The sequence below is a fragment of the Lactuca serriola genome, chromosome 2, assembly GCF_051521515.1.
Source record: "Lactuca serriola cultivar US96UC23 chromosome 2, Lser_US96UC23_V15, whole genome shotgun sequence".
In the NCBI taxonomy this organism is placed as follows: domain Eukaryota; kingdom Viridiplantae; phylum Streptophyta; class Magnoliopsida; order Asterales; family Asteraceae; genus Lactuca; species Lactuca serriola.
Window position 1 is genome coordinate 9,116,640 of NC_136409.1, and position 17,259 is coordinate 9,133,898.

Genomic DNA, 17,259 nt, shown 5'->3' on the forward strand with positions numbered 1-17,259 from the left:
GCGTTAGAGTCGTGGTTTCCCCATCGATCGATCAGGTTGTGAGAAAGAAATGGAATGATTCGGGTTTGCCCCACTAACCTTTCTGGTGTTACCCAGATTGACGAACGACTCGAATCCGCTAGCAAAAAGCGACCTGCTCCTCTCTTCGATATGTTGGGCTAAGTCGATGGCGCGGCCCAAGTTGTCTGGGGTCCATAATCTGAGCTCCGTCTTGATGTGGTCTTGAAGCCCATCAATAAAATTTTCCATGGCGATGCGTTCCGTTACCCCTTCCAACGTGGCCGACAAGTCGATGAACCTTCGAACATACTCCTCCGCCGTCCCTGTTTGCCTCAGAGCTGCCCATTGTTCGTATAAATCCCCCCCATGGATGGGACGAAACCTTTTCAAGAAGACTTCCTTCATTTCCTCCCACGAGTTCATTATCACCCGTTGATTGGTCCACCGGAACCATGCCAGAGCATCCCCGCTCAAGCTGAGAACCGCCGCCATTATCTTTTCTTCATCCAACAATTAGTAAATGGCAAAGTAACGCTCCGCTTGAAGAATCCATCCGTCTGGATCTGTTCCATCAAATTGTGGCATGTCAATCTTCCTGTGTTGGAACTCGTATCTTCCACCCCCCGTGTTGTTGTTTGTTTGGAAGAGAGAGCCAAAAACAATACCGTTTCCTCCGAGTCCGCTCGGTGCTCCTCCTCCGCTTGGATTCGAGTCGCCTGGCCCTGAACCGATGATCACTGAGCTTGCCGGTCCCTTATTTTTGTTCATCGATGGACCTGTGGGTGTTGAATGGCTTGATGGATTGTGAGGGGTTTGGTTTCTTCCTCCTGGTGCTCCAGCCATGACATCCAGTTTCTCCAAAACCTTGTCCAGGGTTGTTTGCATCTCATCCTATCTCTGGTTTGTCTGGCTTTGACCTTGGAGGATATCGTCAATCCTTGCTCTCATCCCCTAGATTTCAGTCCCATGTGATTGGAGCTGAACTTGCATCAACCCCACCTGTTCCTCCACCTTCTTCACGGCTGTTGCTTCCCTGGACGCTCCTCCCATGGAATCGGTTTGGGTGCTCTGATACCAAATGATAACTTATACTTGCAATATACTAGAAATCACACAAAATTATAAAAGGATAGGTTCTCACAATTATAGAGGTGAGGGCTCTCCCGAGTTCATAGAGAACTTTTCATTAAATTTCAACATAACCCCAAAACAAAAAGACATCAGGACTTATATAAGAAGCCTGGAACAAAAGACAAAAAGCTGACACTACCCTCCCCTGGAAGAATCTTCCATTCCACTACCATAATCGTGGGGAGAGCATTACAAAACAGAAAAGCAATAACAACTTGATGACGGATATAAAAAGAAAACGGCCACCAGGACAAGCCTTTATTATATTGGATTGGATTTGGGCCTATTTCTCCTTTTGCTGTAGACAAATGTGTCTTTGGGCCTATCATTCATCCTTGTTCTTTGGTGCAATTTTGTGGGGTTTAGGTTTACTGGAACAAAGTACAATACTGATGAATGACTTGGTGCGAAAATAAAAACAAAGGGCATTGTTGTCTTTTGTAGGTTACTGTTAAATGCAACATGTATATTCAAGACTGTATAAAACACCGTGACTATGGTTGGAAAGGGATTAGAAAGAGTTGGTTTATGTTCTAAAGATCTGGTACAATAAAAATTCCAAGGGGTATTTTGGTCCTTTTTTTGGAGTTTAATGGATCTAAGACCTGGTGTAACTATAATTCTAATCCTCTAGTTGTGTTAATTTTGATTTTGGATGCACTTTGATGGGGATTGGTTTCATTAGAAAAAAGGGTATCCTTACAGTTTACAAATTTGTTGAGTTTGACAATTGACATAAGAAAAGTTTATAAAAGATATTTTTTGGGTGAAAATGCATTGCACTTCCAATTATTTTTATAACCATTTTGCCCCTGCTCAGAAATTAATCATTACTTTACTTTCTACTTTCTTTTTTATTAAGGTGTTGTGCTTTAAAAAAAATTAACCAGTTTATTATTGCAGGAAGGTTAGAAGAAATGTTACTTAAAGCAAAGGGCATGGGTTGAGGCTGAAAAAACTTATTCAAGCCCACTAGAGGATAATCCACTTAATCATGTAAGATTCTAAATTTACTTAATTAGAAAAAAAGGAAATGGTTCATTCCATTTTAATGAAAAAAAAAATTTGAATGAAAAAACCATTTTGAATTGGCTGACGGAATGGAATGTGAGCATTATAGAGGAAATGTGATTCCTTCCTTTTTGTTATTTCTCAATCCTTATTAGAGGGGGTGATTTCTTTTCATTCCATCATTGAATGGAATGAAAAATTGCAATATAACCAGTTTTAACCGTGTAATTTTTAGTGATTTAAATATTTGTAAAAGAAAATTAATTCTTTTAGCCAAACTATAATTTTTAATTTTTTATAAACTAAAAAAATATTATTTGTCATAACCTTATTTAGGTGTTCCGTGTTTGAGAGTGTATAGGCAACATGATTCTCCATTTGAATATTATTTTGACATTAATTATTTGTGATGATGCTTTTAGCTTGTGGTAGGGTATCAAATACATGTGAATTATCTTATATAGATTGTAGATTGACTTGAGGGGATTGCTTATAGAGGCTGCAAACAGATGAGATAGTTATTGCAGAAAAAAAAATCGTCTTGAAGCAAACATGTTGTTTGAATAACCCGAAGAGTTGAATTTTTTTTTTTTTTCGTTTTCTGTTTATGTAATTTGCTGGAAAGTTGTGTTAAGGTTTTATTGAGGACATGATGTAAGTTTGCATAATTGAGACAATGCCAAAGGGAAAATAATTACCCCCCAACCTTTCGTTTTTATAATTTGAGGACAAGTTTTATATTTTTAAATTGCTCATGAAATATCTTTACCATTTACCAAGTTCCATGCTTGTTACTTAAATTGGTTAAATGCAAAAAACAACAAAAATCAATGACGAGTTTTTTTTTTGTAACTAATTGGATAAATCAATGACGACTTTTTTGGTCACAAGTCGGATAAACCAGTGACAACTTTCTGTGGTCACTAATTGGATAAGACAGTGACAACTTTTAGTTGTCACTAATTAGGTAAAATATTTCATTGATTAGTGACAACATTAAATGACGAAAAAGTTTGTCAAATATTTAATGATCAGTATATTGTAGTCACTATTTAGTGATCGTTTTTATACTTACCGTTACTTGTGGCCTTTATATGAAAATTTGCACCAATCTCTTTTCTTGGTTGGCAAAAAAGAAATGACTCTAAAGTTTAATCAGATTTTTGCAGGTAAGAAATGGAAACTATAAGTAGTTGAAGATGGGAATAAACCATTGTTGTAAAAATCGGTCTAGACGGCCGATTAATTGGGGATTAATCATTAGGCTGTCTTCAACTGAATAGGATTAAGGCTAATCGGTCGGCTTAATCGGTTTTGGTCAAAGGTGGTCAAAGTCGGAACTAGACGTTCTAATCGGTCCTAGGCGACCTAATTGGCCAAATTTTCAAATTTTTAAATATTAAACCAAAATTTTCAAATTTTCAAAAGTTCATAGTATTTTAGTGTTCAACTAATATATAAAAAAATTAAAAATTAAATTTTAAAGTTTTTCTTCAAAATTGTCAAAATTTCTATGTTTTCTAATATGCAAATACCTAAATTTACTTCTTTTCTTAAGATATATTAAAATTTGAGTAATTTTTCTTATTAATTGGATGATAAATTGTTGTATTTGTTAAACTTATTATTAAACTTTTATGCTTATTTATTAATATTCTTATGATTAAAGTTAGATTTATAAATTATTGAATAATTTCATTAATAATTAATGGTCCCCGATTAATCCCCACCTAACCGGTTAATCCCTAGATCCCAGTCCACCGATTAGCTAACGTCTAACGTTTTCCACACCCTTGGAATAAACTCTACTTCTAGTTACTCTCATGATATGTGCTTCCAAGAGTATGTTGCATTTATTTATATACTATATATATAGTTTCATAATACTTTTCCATATATTTTTCACAAGTCATTCCTAATTTTCCATACTTGTCCAACATTTACCAACAACATAATTTAGGTTAAGTCACTCATTATCCCATTAACACTATTGATAAGCCCATATAACCAATGAATTTGAAATATTAAAATCAACATCCTCAACCAACAAACTTAGATCATTAAGCAGCTTGCCACTTGATACATATGTTTTCCCAACATCTTCATAGCATCCATGTTCTTTAATGTCCTTCATATGATGAACAATTCTTCCCTTGAATATTCATCCTGACATAGAGTCAACATTCAACCAAACAATGAATGGGGTATTAGAAGATTGACATCATCATGAAGAATACATCCAAAAATCACGAACTAAAAGGCCTTTAATTAATAGGCAACTAGGAACATGAAAATATAATTTACCTTTAATATTCACTTCACATTAATCAGAGTCTTGTTTGAAATCCTGCATAAAGTACATAAATATAAAGCTGAAAATGTAGGTTGCGGTTTTTGACAATATAACAAAAAAAACTTGCATGAAGCTTTTCAAATGTAGTTTAAGAATTATTAAAGCAACAAAGATCTGATTTACCTGTTGTTTGATCTTTATAAGAGAGTTGATGTCTTTTTCCCCTGCAGCATAAAACGAGCCAAAATGTGTTTCAATTTCTTTTAGCTGTGGAGTAGCGGAATTTCCCTTGGTGAAGGTGGTTATTGCTGGGCATTTGGAAATGCTCAAAGTATCCAATAATGGGAATGAAAAATCCTCCTTCCCCAAGCTAAACCCCTTAAGACATGGAAGGTATTGTAATTTCAAGGACTTTAGACGAGGTAACACAAGTATCTCCTTATTCGTCTTGCCATCAGATTCTTTCTCTTTGTCTTCTTCTACAGAAACATCTGCATCCTTAACAATCACCTCCTCCATAAGTTTGCACTGACTTATATGTAGCTCTTGGAGTTGCAATAGACTACCAACCATGGAACTAGTAAATACATGTTCTAACCTTTTACAGTCATAAATATGAACTCTTGTTAGGTTTGGAAACTGAAATACTGTCCACTGATTGCTCTTCCATATATACCTCAGACCATCTAGATTATTTAACTTCATTTCTCTAAGGTTTGGAAGATTGACAAGAGTAGTGGTAGTTGTTTGTGACGATTCATCAAAACCAATTCCACTATTTCCATTTCTCCCTGCTGCTTCCAATGCAGTTTCAAATGCCTCCTCTACCCTTTTACACCACATTACATTAATCTTTACCAGCTTTTGCAGTTGCAGCAACTCACTGGATGGAATAATCTTTTTAACAAAATTATTATTTTGTACATCTAATTCGATCAAGTTATGAAAAGACCAAGGTATCCCTTCTGAAGTAGCAGGGCCCGAGGTGTCACCGTATAAACTTTGGAATGAGGTCTGCAAGTCCAATAAAGAAAACGCCAGAGGCATATATATGTCAAACAAAAACCTTTGAAATGTCATATATGTGCTGTACCAATTTTTATGAATTAATACAAGATATTATAATTATTAATCACAATGGTAATTGTAAGTATTAACTCCAACTAAAAGTTATCCGATGGGTTACTATTTTTGATCTCATAAAGTAGGTTAGTTTTGACCTTTTGTCCTTGTTGAAAATGGAAAAGCTTGATTCAAGTGACAACATGCTATGAAAATAACAATCAAAAGAAGTAACAAATGAGCCACTAACTCACTTAGAACCATGAAGAACAACAATCAAATGGAGTAACAGGGAAAGATTTCATTGAAAATCATGCTAGGCTAAGAAAAATGATAAAGAAACAAGCAAATCGAGAATAATCATGCTCTTCCAGGTACTAAAAAGCCTGCAATAACAACTTTTGACAGAAAATACCTAAAATACCCTTTCCACTGAAATACACTATTTTTCCCTATCTTGCTTTCCCATTTTGGCCTTCCTAGAACAACATAAACTTAGACTGAAACCAGTGTGAATGTGTTTGAAGTAAATTTACTTGGCAGGAATGATATCTTTCTTAATTAGATGATGCCAGTTAAAGAAATATATATACCTGATGAAAGTTAAGGCCAGATTCTTGATCAAGAGCATGTCTGCCTAATTCTGTGTGTATATACTTGAGTTGGGGAGCTGTGGACCCACCAGCTGCAAACACCATCATTTTTGAGCAATACTTGATGGTAACTTCTTCCAATGAAGGCAACCGGAACTCATTCTTCCCCAAGAAGAAACCCTCCAGCTCTGGTAGATCATCTAGTGCAATATACTTGAGACGAGGAAAGACCACAGCCTTCTTAGAAGAAGATGCCTCCTTCGTTGTTGTTGTTGTTTGCTGCTCTCCATATTCATCTTCTTCCTTCTTCACAATCACTTTCATTCTGTAGCAACCCTTAATCGTTAACTCTTGGAGCTGTCTCAGGCTTTCAAGTGCAGAGAATGTGAATATATGTTCCAAACCCCCACAAAAGCTGATTTCCAATATCTTCAGACCAGAAAGCATAATAACATTGTTATTTACTCTTGGAATTCCTTCCTCACAACCACTCTTCTCGTTGTTTTTGTTGCTGCTCGTCCCTAATTGAGTTTCAAATACCTCGTTCATCCCATTGCAAGCCACTACTCTCAGCACTTGAAGCTTTTGCATTTGTCCTGCTGCATAACATGGAATCACACTTGACAATGCATGGCAGTTGCCTATTTTTATCTCTCTAGCGTATTGGCATAAGCTCCAAGAAACACCACCTGCTTCAGACAACTGCAACACCACATGGAAAAATGATGTAAAACTAATTAAACTATATACACAGCTTTTATATAAGAAACTTAATTCAAAATCTAGTTTTTTTATATACTAAATGATACCAGTGCTCTCCACATCAAAAATGTACTTTTGTTTGTTTTTTAATTAATTTCGGGATTTATTGAAGAGAAAATCACTTTAACACCTAAAATATACGAATGCAAATTCAATGAAAACAAGAAAGCACATATTTAACAGAATAACCTTAGAAAAAATAGTTTTGGGTGATATTATATATTGTTCTATTCTACAATATCTGTCACCTGATGACCCCTGATATCTAAAATGTTACATTTAACTAAATTCTGGGTACAATGACCAGATTTTCACAAAAGGTGATATTCTCCTCTCCTACTGGCCAGTACTTGCTAAATACTGCTTTAACAGAAATAAAACTTAAATTGCCTATATTACCCATCAAAAGATGCCATTATCATTTTATTGAACTTCCATAACTGCCCTTACTAGAGTTTCTGAAGTGTAGCAGCTGTGTCATAGCATCCATCCCTCTAGGTAATTATTATCTTAGTATAGTGGGTATAAAATGTATTATTTATAGAATATTGCAAATAAAAAAGGAAATTAAATAAATAATTGAATATGTACAAAGCATACCTCAAATTGATCAAGAACAGCAGTAGTTGCAGTGGTATTATTGAAAGATATTTCATTGCTCCCCTCATCCTTGGCACCACCTCCACCAATACACTTCAGACAGTGCATGTATTTTAGAGTGAGAGAATCAAGATGAGGGAACAAGTTGGTGGTTGTGTGGGTAGATGTAAATGTAGTCATTTCTTCATCCTCATCATCTCTGTTTGAAACAACTTCTCCAATACCATCACACTCTCTTATCTTGATATGCTTTAGGTTGGAAAGAAGTTCTGCCATGAGAGGCGAAAACAAGTACTTAATGCTTTTGCAATACATAATTTTTATGGTTGTGAGGTTGTGGAATGGGGATTCTGATTGTTGTTTTGGAAGAGTGAAGAATTTATTCCAGTTGCTGCACTTCCACACATGACTCAAGTTGTCCATACCCCAAAGATCCAAATACTGGAGGTTGGGAAGTATAATAGGATGTTGTTGGTTATTGTGAGCTGTTACCAATTCTCTACTTGTTGGACTCTCACTCTCTATCTCAAACACCACCTCCACTCCTTTAACTCTGTTCAATATAAGTTTCTGGAGGTTATGAAAAGAGTGCATGAGACAGGATGGGAATACAACATTAGAAATACTGTCAGTGGCTTCTTGTAATGTCTCTTTCTCTGATAGAATTTCAATCTGCACAGCAAGAAATGTAATTAGCAACTTGTTTACTGAACTGTGTTAATGATTTATGATTCCATGTCCATTTGCAATTCTCTCTTATAATTTTGGATTTGAAAATGGTTATTTTGATTTTAGGTATTTTTTTTTCAAGAAACAGTTGCAAATGATGGAAAACGTCAACAGATTAAAAATAGTTGGATCTTTCACCTTCAAATAAATTATTAAAAGATGCTAAGGATCCTATGCAACAAGATAATACAAAAATAAAGATGCAACTTATTTTCAAACAAGAATCAAATTTAGGTTGAAATTGAGTTAATAAGAAAAAGGTAGGTTAATTGAAGGGTTAAGTTTACTAAATTTATCTACCATCCAAGTCACGGTCTCACGGAACTGTTTCCAAACAACCTAAGTCCCTATTTGACTGGTTGGGAATAAGAGGCTGACACTGGTATACCCCTTCTTAAATTTAAAAAAAAAAAATAAAAAAAAAAAAAAAAAAAAGGAGGACGGTTAAATACATATAAGATGGCCATTTTACCCCTTGTTTTATATATTTGTTTGTTTATATAAATGAAACTCGGCCAGCCATAAACCATCCTCAACCCCAAGCCACGTCCTCTCTAAATCACAGTCGTTCCCAATCTCTATGTGTAAATTATCCACACCACATACCATCTGGAGATCAAGAAAGAAAGAAATAGGAAAAAAGAAAATTTAAAATAAAATAAAAGATATGGTGACGTGTTTGTGTCTTTAAAGTCAGCTCTCCCTTCCATCTTCATTTACCAGATCCACCAGACGCACATGGACCTTTTTTTTCAAGTTAATCTAAGTAGAAAATCATTCCACTTGTTATCAAGATGAAGAAAACAATTGATTAATCAAGTTTTTAAGAGTTGTTGGTGATATTTGATCCAAATCAGGGTGTTTCAGAAAACTAAGTTCTAAAAAGATCAAATGGTACCTGGAAGAAACCTTGGTCGTTGTAAAGAGGCTACATATATAGTAATAACTCAGAATCAAGTTTATAACCACTTGCAGACCATCATTCCCGTTCTGCCCAAACTTCTACTCAAATCCATCAACAAAATCAAAATTTTGACGACATTCGTTCAATTCCACATCCAAATAAATATATGGATATTCAACTTTTCGTTATTGTAATGAGTAGCAACAAAGGGTTGTAAGCAGTGAGAGAGCGACGTAACGCCATCGTAAGTGACGACTAGTGATAGAGAAATTGGGCGAGACTTGCAATTTAGGGTTTTGGATTATGTTCTTTGTTGTTTACTTTTAAATACATAGATCACAACAAAATATTAAAAATTATCAAAATCAAGGAATAAATTACATTTCTGGTTAATGTGGTCACCGTTCCACCTTAAATTTTGATATGATTTGATACAAACTTGTAAAAAAAACTCGCCCCTAGTTGTTATTTTTTTAAAACTCTTTTTCCAATTAGGACATCGTACTTTGAAATGTTTATTTTTACCTATATTACACAGTGTTACAAATACTTTATTTGATATCTATTTCTATCATTGGTAATTAAATATTCGTGTTGTTATTTGAGAAAAATAAAGTCGTATAGTAGAATATCGAATGTGGGGGACCAAAAGGGACAACTCCACAAACTAATGTGGCAAAAATTTGACATCTCACATTTGGTTACTGTCAGGGACCAAAAGTGTGAAACTCTGGAACCCTTTTTGGCTAGCATTAGAGAATATCGAAGTTAGGGGGACCAAAACTACCAACTCCACAAACTAATTGCGGTGAAAAGTTGAGGAATGATCAAAGTGGCAAAGTTTTGGAACTTTTGTCGCAAAACATTAAAAAGGTTAAGGAGGGACAAAAAGTGGCAAAGTGTTCAAACTTTTGTGGCAAAACGTAGAATAATAGAAAATATTCTATTCCTATGACCTTTGCGCTTTAATATATATATATATATATATTGTAAAACATGTTAGTCATATCTTGAATTTTAAAATGTATAAGTTACAAAGTTTTTTGTATAAATCAATTATGCATAAATAATTCTTTAATACTTACCAAAAATTTGAACACTTGAATTAAAAAAAGTAATTAAGAAACTCAATTTGAAGCAAACTAAAAATTTTAAAAATATTAAATTCATGTATTTAAATTAATTTACATTTCTTAAATTAGACATAAATATTAATTTATTATATTAATAGTATACAAGCAATATAAATATAAAGTATAAACATAAATATTTTATTTAAAAGTTGTAATTTTTTATTATATAATACCCAATAAAAAATATAATAATTATTTATGCTTAAGAAAGTATTCTCCAAAACGTCACTCTTTGCGCGGGCACACATCTAGTGTGTGTGTGTGTATATATATATATATATATATATATATATATAAAATTAGGAAGGAAAAGTGTCAAAGTAAGCAAAGAATTGTAGCAAAAGTTTGAAATATAAGAATTTACTATTCCTAAGACCATTGAGAATTAATTATATATATATAATACTATTCCTAAAGACTATTGTGAATTAATTATATACATAATTGTCCACATGTTTGGTCTTTTTGATTAATATTGTTGGATTTTTATGTTAAATCCAATGTATAAAAGACTTTTTTTTTCATATCAAAATAAATAAAACTTATAAACTAAAATGATTAAATATATAAATTACATTAAAAAAAATATACAATATCAAAGATATAACTCCATTTTCCCAAAAGAAGTATCACATCCCAAACTCTCTCTCTCTCTCTCTATGTGTGTGTGTGTGTGCGCGCAGGGGCAGTTCAACTTTGGTGTCCATAGTGGCACCAACAACCACTGTTTTTTTTAGACACATTGTAAAAAATTTCGAATTTTTCGTTTTTTCTACTGTTATGCCACTACGTAAAAGAAAAAAAAAAGTGTCACCAGCAACACTTATGTGCCACCAACAATCTGTACTATGAAATCCTACGTCTGCCCCTATGTGTGTGTTGTGTATATACAAGAAAAATGGATTATTTTCATCTTTAGTACTTACCTTTGTCACTCACCCCTTATATGTTAGTTTTTTGGCTTAATTAATGATGTTTCCATCCCATATTGGTACAAGGAATGAAGGGTGGGTGGACTACAAGCCTATAAGGGTGATCGAAGTGCGATAATTTCATTTTATTTACTTCATTTTATAGTCTATTTTAGCATATTTCGTTCATCATTTAGTTAATCTTCATGCATATTTTTCTTTTTGTTATTTTATGACCATTTCGGGTACTTTCTAGTTCTGTGATCTTAATTGCAAATTTTAAGGAAACTAGCGGAACGGGAACTACATGAGATAATTAAATTTGGAGGACAACAAAGATTGTGGACTAAATAACTAGTAGAGATGATACATGAAGTGAACTATTGACGGATGAAGCATGAAGAAGGTGGTCTCTTGCTTAAAATGAAGACGAGAGAATAATTGTGCATTCGGGATTGAGATGAACGGGCGATTCTATGAAGTTATGGATGATTTGGAGAAGGCAAATTGGGCTTAACTTGAATACAACTTGAAGAAAAATGGGTCACAAGTTGATTGGACTCGAACTGGGCCAAGTGGACTAAGCATTGGAGGCTCAAAACTCAAGAAAGCACACACCATGCCTCACCTGTGCAGATGTGCGCGAACCGCGCAGAAGCATGCGACCAGCTAACCCGCACAACACCACCCTCACGAAGACCAAAGACCTTTCGTATTCAGCTCCACCCGCACAAGGCACCCGCATAGGGTTCTTCAGGGGCAATTTTGTAATTTTTGCTTTGAGTGTTATTTAAGTGAGTTTGGTGCAGCTTTTGAAGGAATCAATACACACGAATTTAATGGCTCTCCTTTGCATTATTGGGAGCAACTGGAGACTTGAAGAACTTAGAAGAACATCAAGAACAACATCATCTTTTACTGTGATTCTTACTACATGTTTGGTACTTCTAATCTTTATTTTAGTTTCTTGAGTTTAGCCATGCTAGGCTAAACTTCTCTTTGGTTGAATTGGATGTAATTTCTTGAATGACTTGGTTATTTTGAGGAATTCCTTGAAGTTATGTTGAATATCTATGATTATATAATCTATAAAAACTTCGTTCATGTTCACATATATCTAGTCATGAATAATGATACATGAATGTAATTTTTTTGGTTAAACTCTTGGCTAAGTAATAGGTCTTCCGTTTAATAAGCAACAATTAGTTTGAATGTTTGTTTTCATTTCATTTAAACTAAGAAAATATTTTCTCCATAGTGGTAATGAAAGCATTGGATTACTCTTTGAATTTGGTGACTCTTAAAACCTAATGCTAATTGATTTTCACAAAATTATATGCTTCATTAGTTTTGTGACTTTGATTTAGAAAATATACTAAGAGTTTCTCTAGTCATTTTAATACAAAAGAAGAGTTGAGGAAAGTTATGATCATTGCTATAACCAAGTTTGATTATAAATATAAGTATTGCACCTTAGTATTCTCATGATTATTTAACCAAATGTTCAAGTTATGAAATTTCAAAGTCAATCATCCTTCTCTTATTGATTTTACATCAAACTTTACTTTTGATTGAATTGTATTTGAAATCTTAGCATAATTCTAGTGTCAACATGCTAGTATAATTTAAGTTTTCTAAAAAAAAACCAAAAATAGTTAATCCCCCATTTTTACTTTTATTGTTATTTTTATAAGTATTTGAAGAAAGAAGTTTTCATAGAATTATAATATTGAACCAATCTTCGTGGATACGATCCCTTTACCATTATACACAACTTTTTATGTGCAATATAAAGGATATTAATTTTGGTGGCCTCGACACGCATACCAGAGTGGCTCGGGAAGAAGAAAAGTGGGTGGGCGGTATCGACAGTATCGTTGGGTGCTTATACTGAGCAAAAAATGGGACTGTGGTTTACCTCTTTTTCGGGTTATGTAGCCCGTGAGTTTGGTGAAGAATCTCGATGAAAGGTTGCATCAATTGTCCTCTTTGACCTATTAACTAGGTCAAGAGTTAAACATATTTCTTTTTTTTTAAATTACCTATAATTTCTCTCAATTTGTCAATCTATTTTCATCAATTCTTATATTTATCTTAATTCGACTATCTAATTCCACTATTCACCTCTTCAATTCCATTCAATGGATTCCAGATGAAAATCAAAAAAGGTTATTATGTCAAAAACACAAATCGAAGCAAGGCGGTTTAAGTCAAGAAATTCCATTTTCTTCCCTAGAATCCCAAAACTACAAACAAAAACAAAAGTTCCAACAAAACCTAAACTATCATCAATACCAACACTATCAGTAAAACCGAAATTATCAACAATAACCGGTGCAACAAAGCTACAACTCATTTCGTCTTCCACAGGATAATATGTGTTTTACTCTATACATGCAGTATTCTTAAGGGGTTCCTGAAACCAAATTCCAAAGCCTATTATCGTGATACTCAAAACTTAGAATCATCAGATTCTAGTGACGATCCCACTCTCGAACAAGATATCGAGGTGCAGTAACTAGTTGTCGGGAACAACGCGACTACACAAAGCGCCAAAAGTAAAAAAAAAATCATTGGAAAAGGAAGAGATGGCTTTGGCTATGGCGTATGTCGATGTTTCTGAATATAAAAAAACGTAGAAATCACCAAATGTCAGATGCAATTTGGGAGCGGGTTGTAGAACATTTGAATGTTCAATTGGGTGGTATGGATCGACCACGACATCAAGTAAACTCAAAATGGAAAGATCTTCAAAAGATATGCAACGATTTCAAATGCATCTTTAACCGTAAGATGAACAGTCTCGCTAGTGGGGGATCCAAGGTAGATGCTCTAAAAGATGAACAAAGCAAGTATCAGAGGCTTAGTAATCAAAAAACTTTTTCTGAGGAAAAAAGCTTGGGATGTTTTGAAATACCATATGAAATGGTTGCAAGTAAAAAGAGTCGACGAAGAATCCCCGCCTCCTTCTTCAAAACAAACCAAAACTTCTTCATCGAATGCATATACAACATCTTTAGATGCACAATTTCCACCGGGGTTCAACCAACAACACCAAAAAATGAACTCACCGCCTCAAAGACAACAAAAAAGAAAGAAAGCAGCATCTGAAGCATCAACATCAAATGAAATCGTTGATCTGGTCAACGAAATTGTCGGCATCCACACTGTGAACAAAGTAGAGGTGGAAGATAGAAAACGATATTGGATGAAAACTTGCGTCTTAAACGAGAAAATGAATAAATGGAAGCTAAATTGTTGAACTTGGAGATACATGAGAGAGACATGCAATTTTTTCTCAACCTGCATGATCACTTGACTGGAGAGATTCTGCGAATGGTGCTCGAACAGAAACGACAAATTACAAAAAAATATGGCTGAGAGTTTTAGAATTTTCTTGATCATTAGTTAATTATAATTTTCTCTTTTTATTTTTAATTTTGTCTTTTTTTATTATGTTTTTTTAATTATCATTTTTTTATTTATCGTGTTTTTTTTTTATTTGTATTAGTGCTTTTTAATTAAAAAAAATGTTATCTTTTATTTAATTTTGTATTTTTTAATTTAATTAAATTAAAAATAATAATGTAGCGGTGGGTTGAATGTCTTGAAAAAGATGTTATTTTTATGTGTTATGGGTTGGAAAAGATGAAAGTAAGAGGAAAGAGAAAAACGAATTTGAAGCTCGTGTGACAATTAGTTAAGTGTAGGGATGAGAATTTGGCCCGAAAACCCGAACTGAACCGAGAACTGAACCGAACCGAACCGAATTAGACCCGAATAAGCAATTTGATTCGGTTTTCGGGTATCTATATAAGGCTTATTCGGTTTTTGGGTTATTCGGTCCGGGGTAAGGGCTTATTCGGTCCAAAGAACCGAACCGAATATGAAGAGTCGTTTTTTTTCCTTGCACAATTTATGTATTCGGTTCTGTGATCATCACAATCGATCCCAAAAAAACCAAATCGAAGATCGTTACCCACTTAATACACCAAATCGAATATCCAAAAAAACCAAAAAAACCAATTTATGTATGTTATCAATTGAAATTTAAATGTGCTATGTTAACAGTTAACTTTTTTTTTTCTATAAGTCCAAGCAATGGGGACTTTGATCTTGAATAATAGAATTTAATGAAAACAACCATATATGTTCTTTTACTTGTTTCATTCCATATTGATGAAGTTATTCGGGTTATATATTTATAGATAGATTTTTTTTGGTGTTTTGGATGTTTAATTTTTAGTGTTTAATTTGTTTCTTTAAAAGATTTGTTATGAAATCATAAGCTACAAAAGTAATACAAATATTCGGGTTACTCGGGTTATTCGGGTTATTCGGGTTATTCGACTCCTTAATCATCTTGTACATGTTATTTGGGTTATTCGGACCGAAACCGAACCGAACCGAATAATACCCGAAGCGAACCGAACCCATATTGCTTATTTGGTTCGGTTTTCGGTTCATACAATTACCCTTATTCGGTTTTTGGTTTATTCGGGTCGGTTCGGTTCCGACCCGAATAACATCCCTAGTTAAGTGGATTAAGTGGTTTCCACTCTTACCATCTTAACAAGTCATTTACAGATCCCTATTCTAATAAATGAATAGTTTTAATCTCATTTTGACAAGTATCATTGTAATACAACTCGTCATTAATATTGTGTCATGTGCCATGTAGATATATTACACAATTCATTTCAAAATTCAAATTTATATTTTCTAATTATATGTTAAATTTGAAGTTATAATTACTTTAAAATTTTGATATATCTCTTAATTAATAAATTATTTAAAATTAATAATAATGATAAATTTTTATTATGAAAGTTTAACTAATTTTGGAACCCGTGGTTCCCACAGGTTATAAACTAGTACAATTATAAATGACTACAGAAAAATAATATTTTATTATATATCCATTTGTGATACAAGAATTATAAACCGTTAATTAACATATCCAATTTCACTTTGTAAATTTTGTATAACATATATAAAAAAACTTTTTTGTTTAAATTTAAGTTTTAATCATTTGCAATCATATTTAGAAAAAAAAAATTGCTCTTAGTGAATGTCAAATATTTTTATTTTAGTTATCTGGTTTTCCGAACCAAATAGTTTTTTTTGTTAGGAAATGACATTTAAGTTGTTAACTTATTAAATCTGTTGCTTTTTTCACTAAAAAGTAATTATTTACATTTATAACGATATATTAGCTAAAGTTAGATGATGAAAATTAGTTCTAATTTAAATTGCTTTAAACTTATTATTATAATAATGATCTCTAATGAAAAATCATGTTGATACATAAATATAAAAATATTTTAAGCCATATTTTTAAATGACTTGTATTGAAACCTTAATTCAAGAAATGGTTTGTACGTTCATGGTTTGTAACATTTTGTTACAATTATGATGCCCAAGTTTAGTCATCTCACCTCTTTATTATTCAAAAAATAGGAGCTTAGTCCTTAATTAAGTAAGAAAGTGAAATTGAAAGTGTTACCTGCTCTTCCGATTCGTGATTTTCTCCGCAATCTTCTATCTGAATCTCCAAAAGTGCCCCCAGATCAAAATTGGTGGTGGTAGGCATGAATACATTTCTAAACCTCTCACATCCTCTGATGCTTATGCTTTCAACAGCTTGAAATCCACGAACGAGAGGACAAGAGTTATCTACACCTTTTATCCTCCACACCTCTCTTAGCTTCCCTGAAGTCTCCACTTTGATGCTTCTTATTAAGCTACCGATGTTGTCTTGTTCTCCAATTGCACCGGCACAATCCAAGTCGATGTTGAATAACGATTCAATGGAACCACAATCCACCACTTTAAGCTCCTCAAGATGATGCAGCAGAGACATGGGATTGTGCGGAAATAGATTCACAAGTTTATTACAATTTCTCACTTTAATCTCTCTCAACTTAACTTTCTCACCTCCACTAAGTTCACAAGGCCATATTTCTTCTAAGTTCTCCATGTCATCAATTCGAAGTGTCTCCAACTTAGGAATCACAACCTGCAAAATAATCATCCCTTAATAACCACATATAAACAATAACACATTATACAATCAAATTACAGATATATTATGAAACTTTTAGTTGAAAATATTATTTAAATTGTATTA

The 17,259-nt window shown here is 33.4% G+C and overlaps 2 protein-coding genes across 5 annotated transcripts in view; both read right to left on the minus strand.

Annotated features, from left to right (window-relative positions):
* Positions 1–3: 3 nt before the first annotated feature.
* Positions 4–492, minus strand: LOC145089008 (uncharacterized). Its single transcript, XM_079027512.1, has one exon. It carries the CDS (start codon positions 490–492, stop codon positions 4–6), a length of 489 nt encoding a protein of 162 aa, XP_078883638.1.
* A 3,523-nt stretch (positions 493–4,015) lies between these two features.
* The window catches only part of LOC145085953 (uncharacterized), a 36,154-nt gene continuing 22,910 nt past the window's right edge, over positions 4,016–17,259 (minus strand). For all 4 annotated transcript variants that reach the window (XM_079023655.1, XM_079023654.1, XM_079023653.1 and 1 more), the window contains 6 exons: positions 16,636–17,148; positions 7,453–8,124; positions 6,091–6,792; positions 4,619–5,449; positions 4,447–4,489; positions 4,016–4,308 (listed from right to left, as the gene is read on the minus strand). In XM_079023655.1, the coding sequence (XP_078879781.1) occupies positions 4,466–4,489; positions 4,619–5,449; positions 6,091–6,792; positions 7,453–8,124; positions 16,636–17,148 (2,742 nt within the window). In that variant the 3' untranslated portion in view covers positions 4,016–4,308; positions 4,447–4,465. The remainder of the gene's footprint in view (positions 4,309–4,446; positions 4,490–4,618; positions 5,450–6,090; positions 6,793–7,452; positions 8,125–16,635; positions 17,149–17,259) is intronic.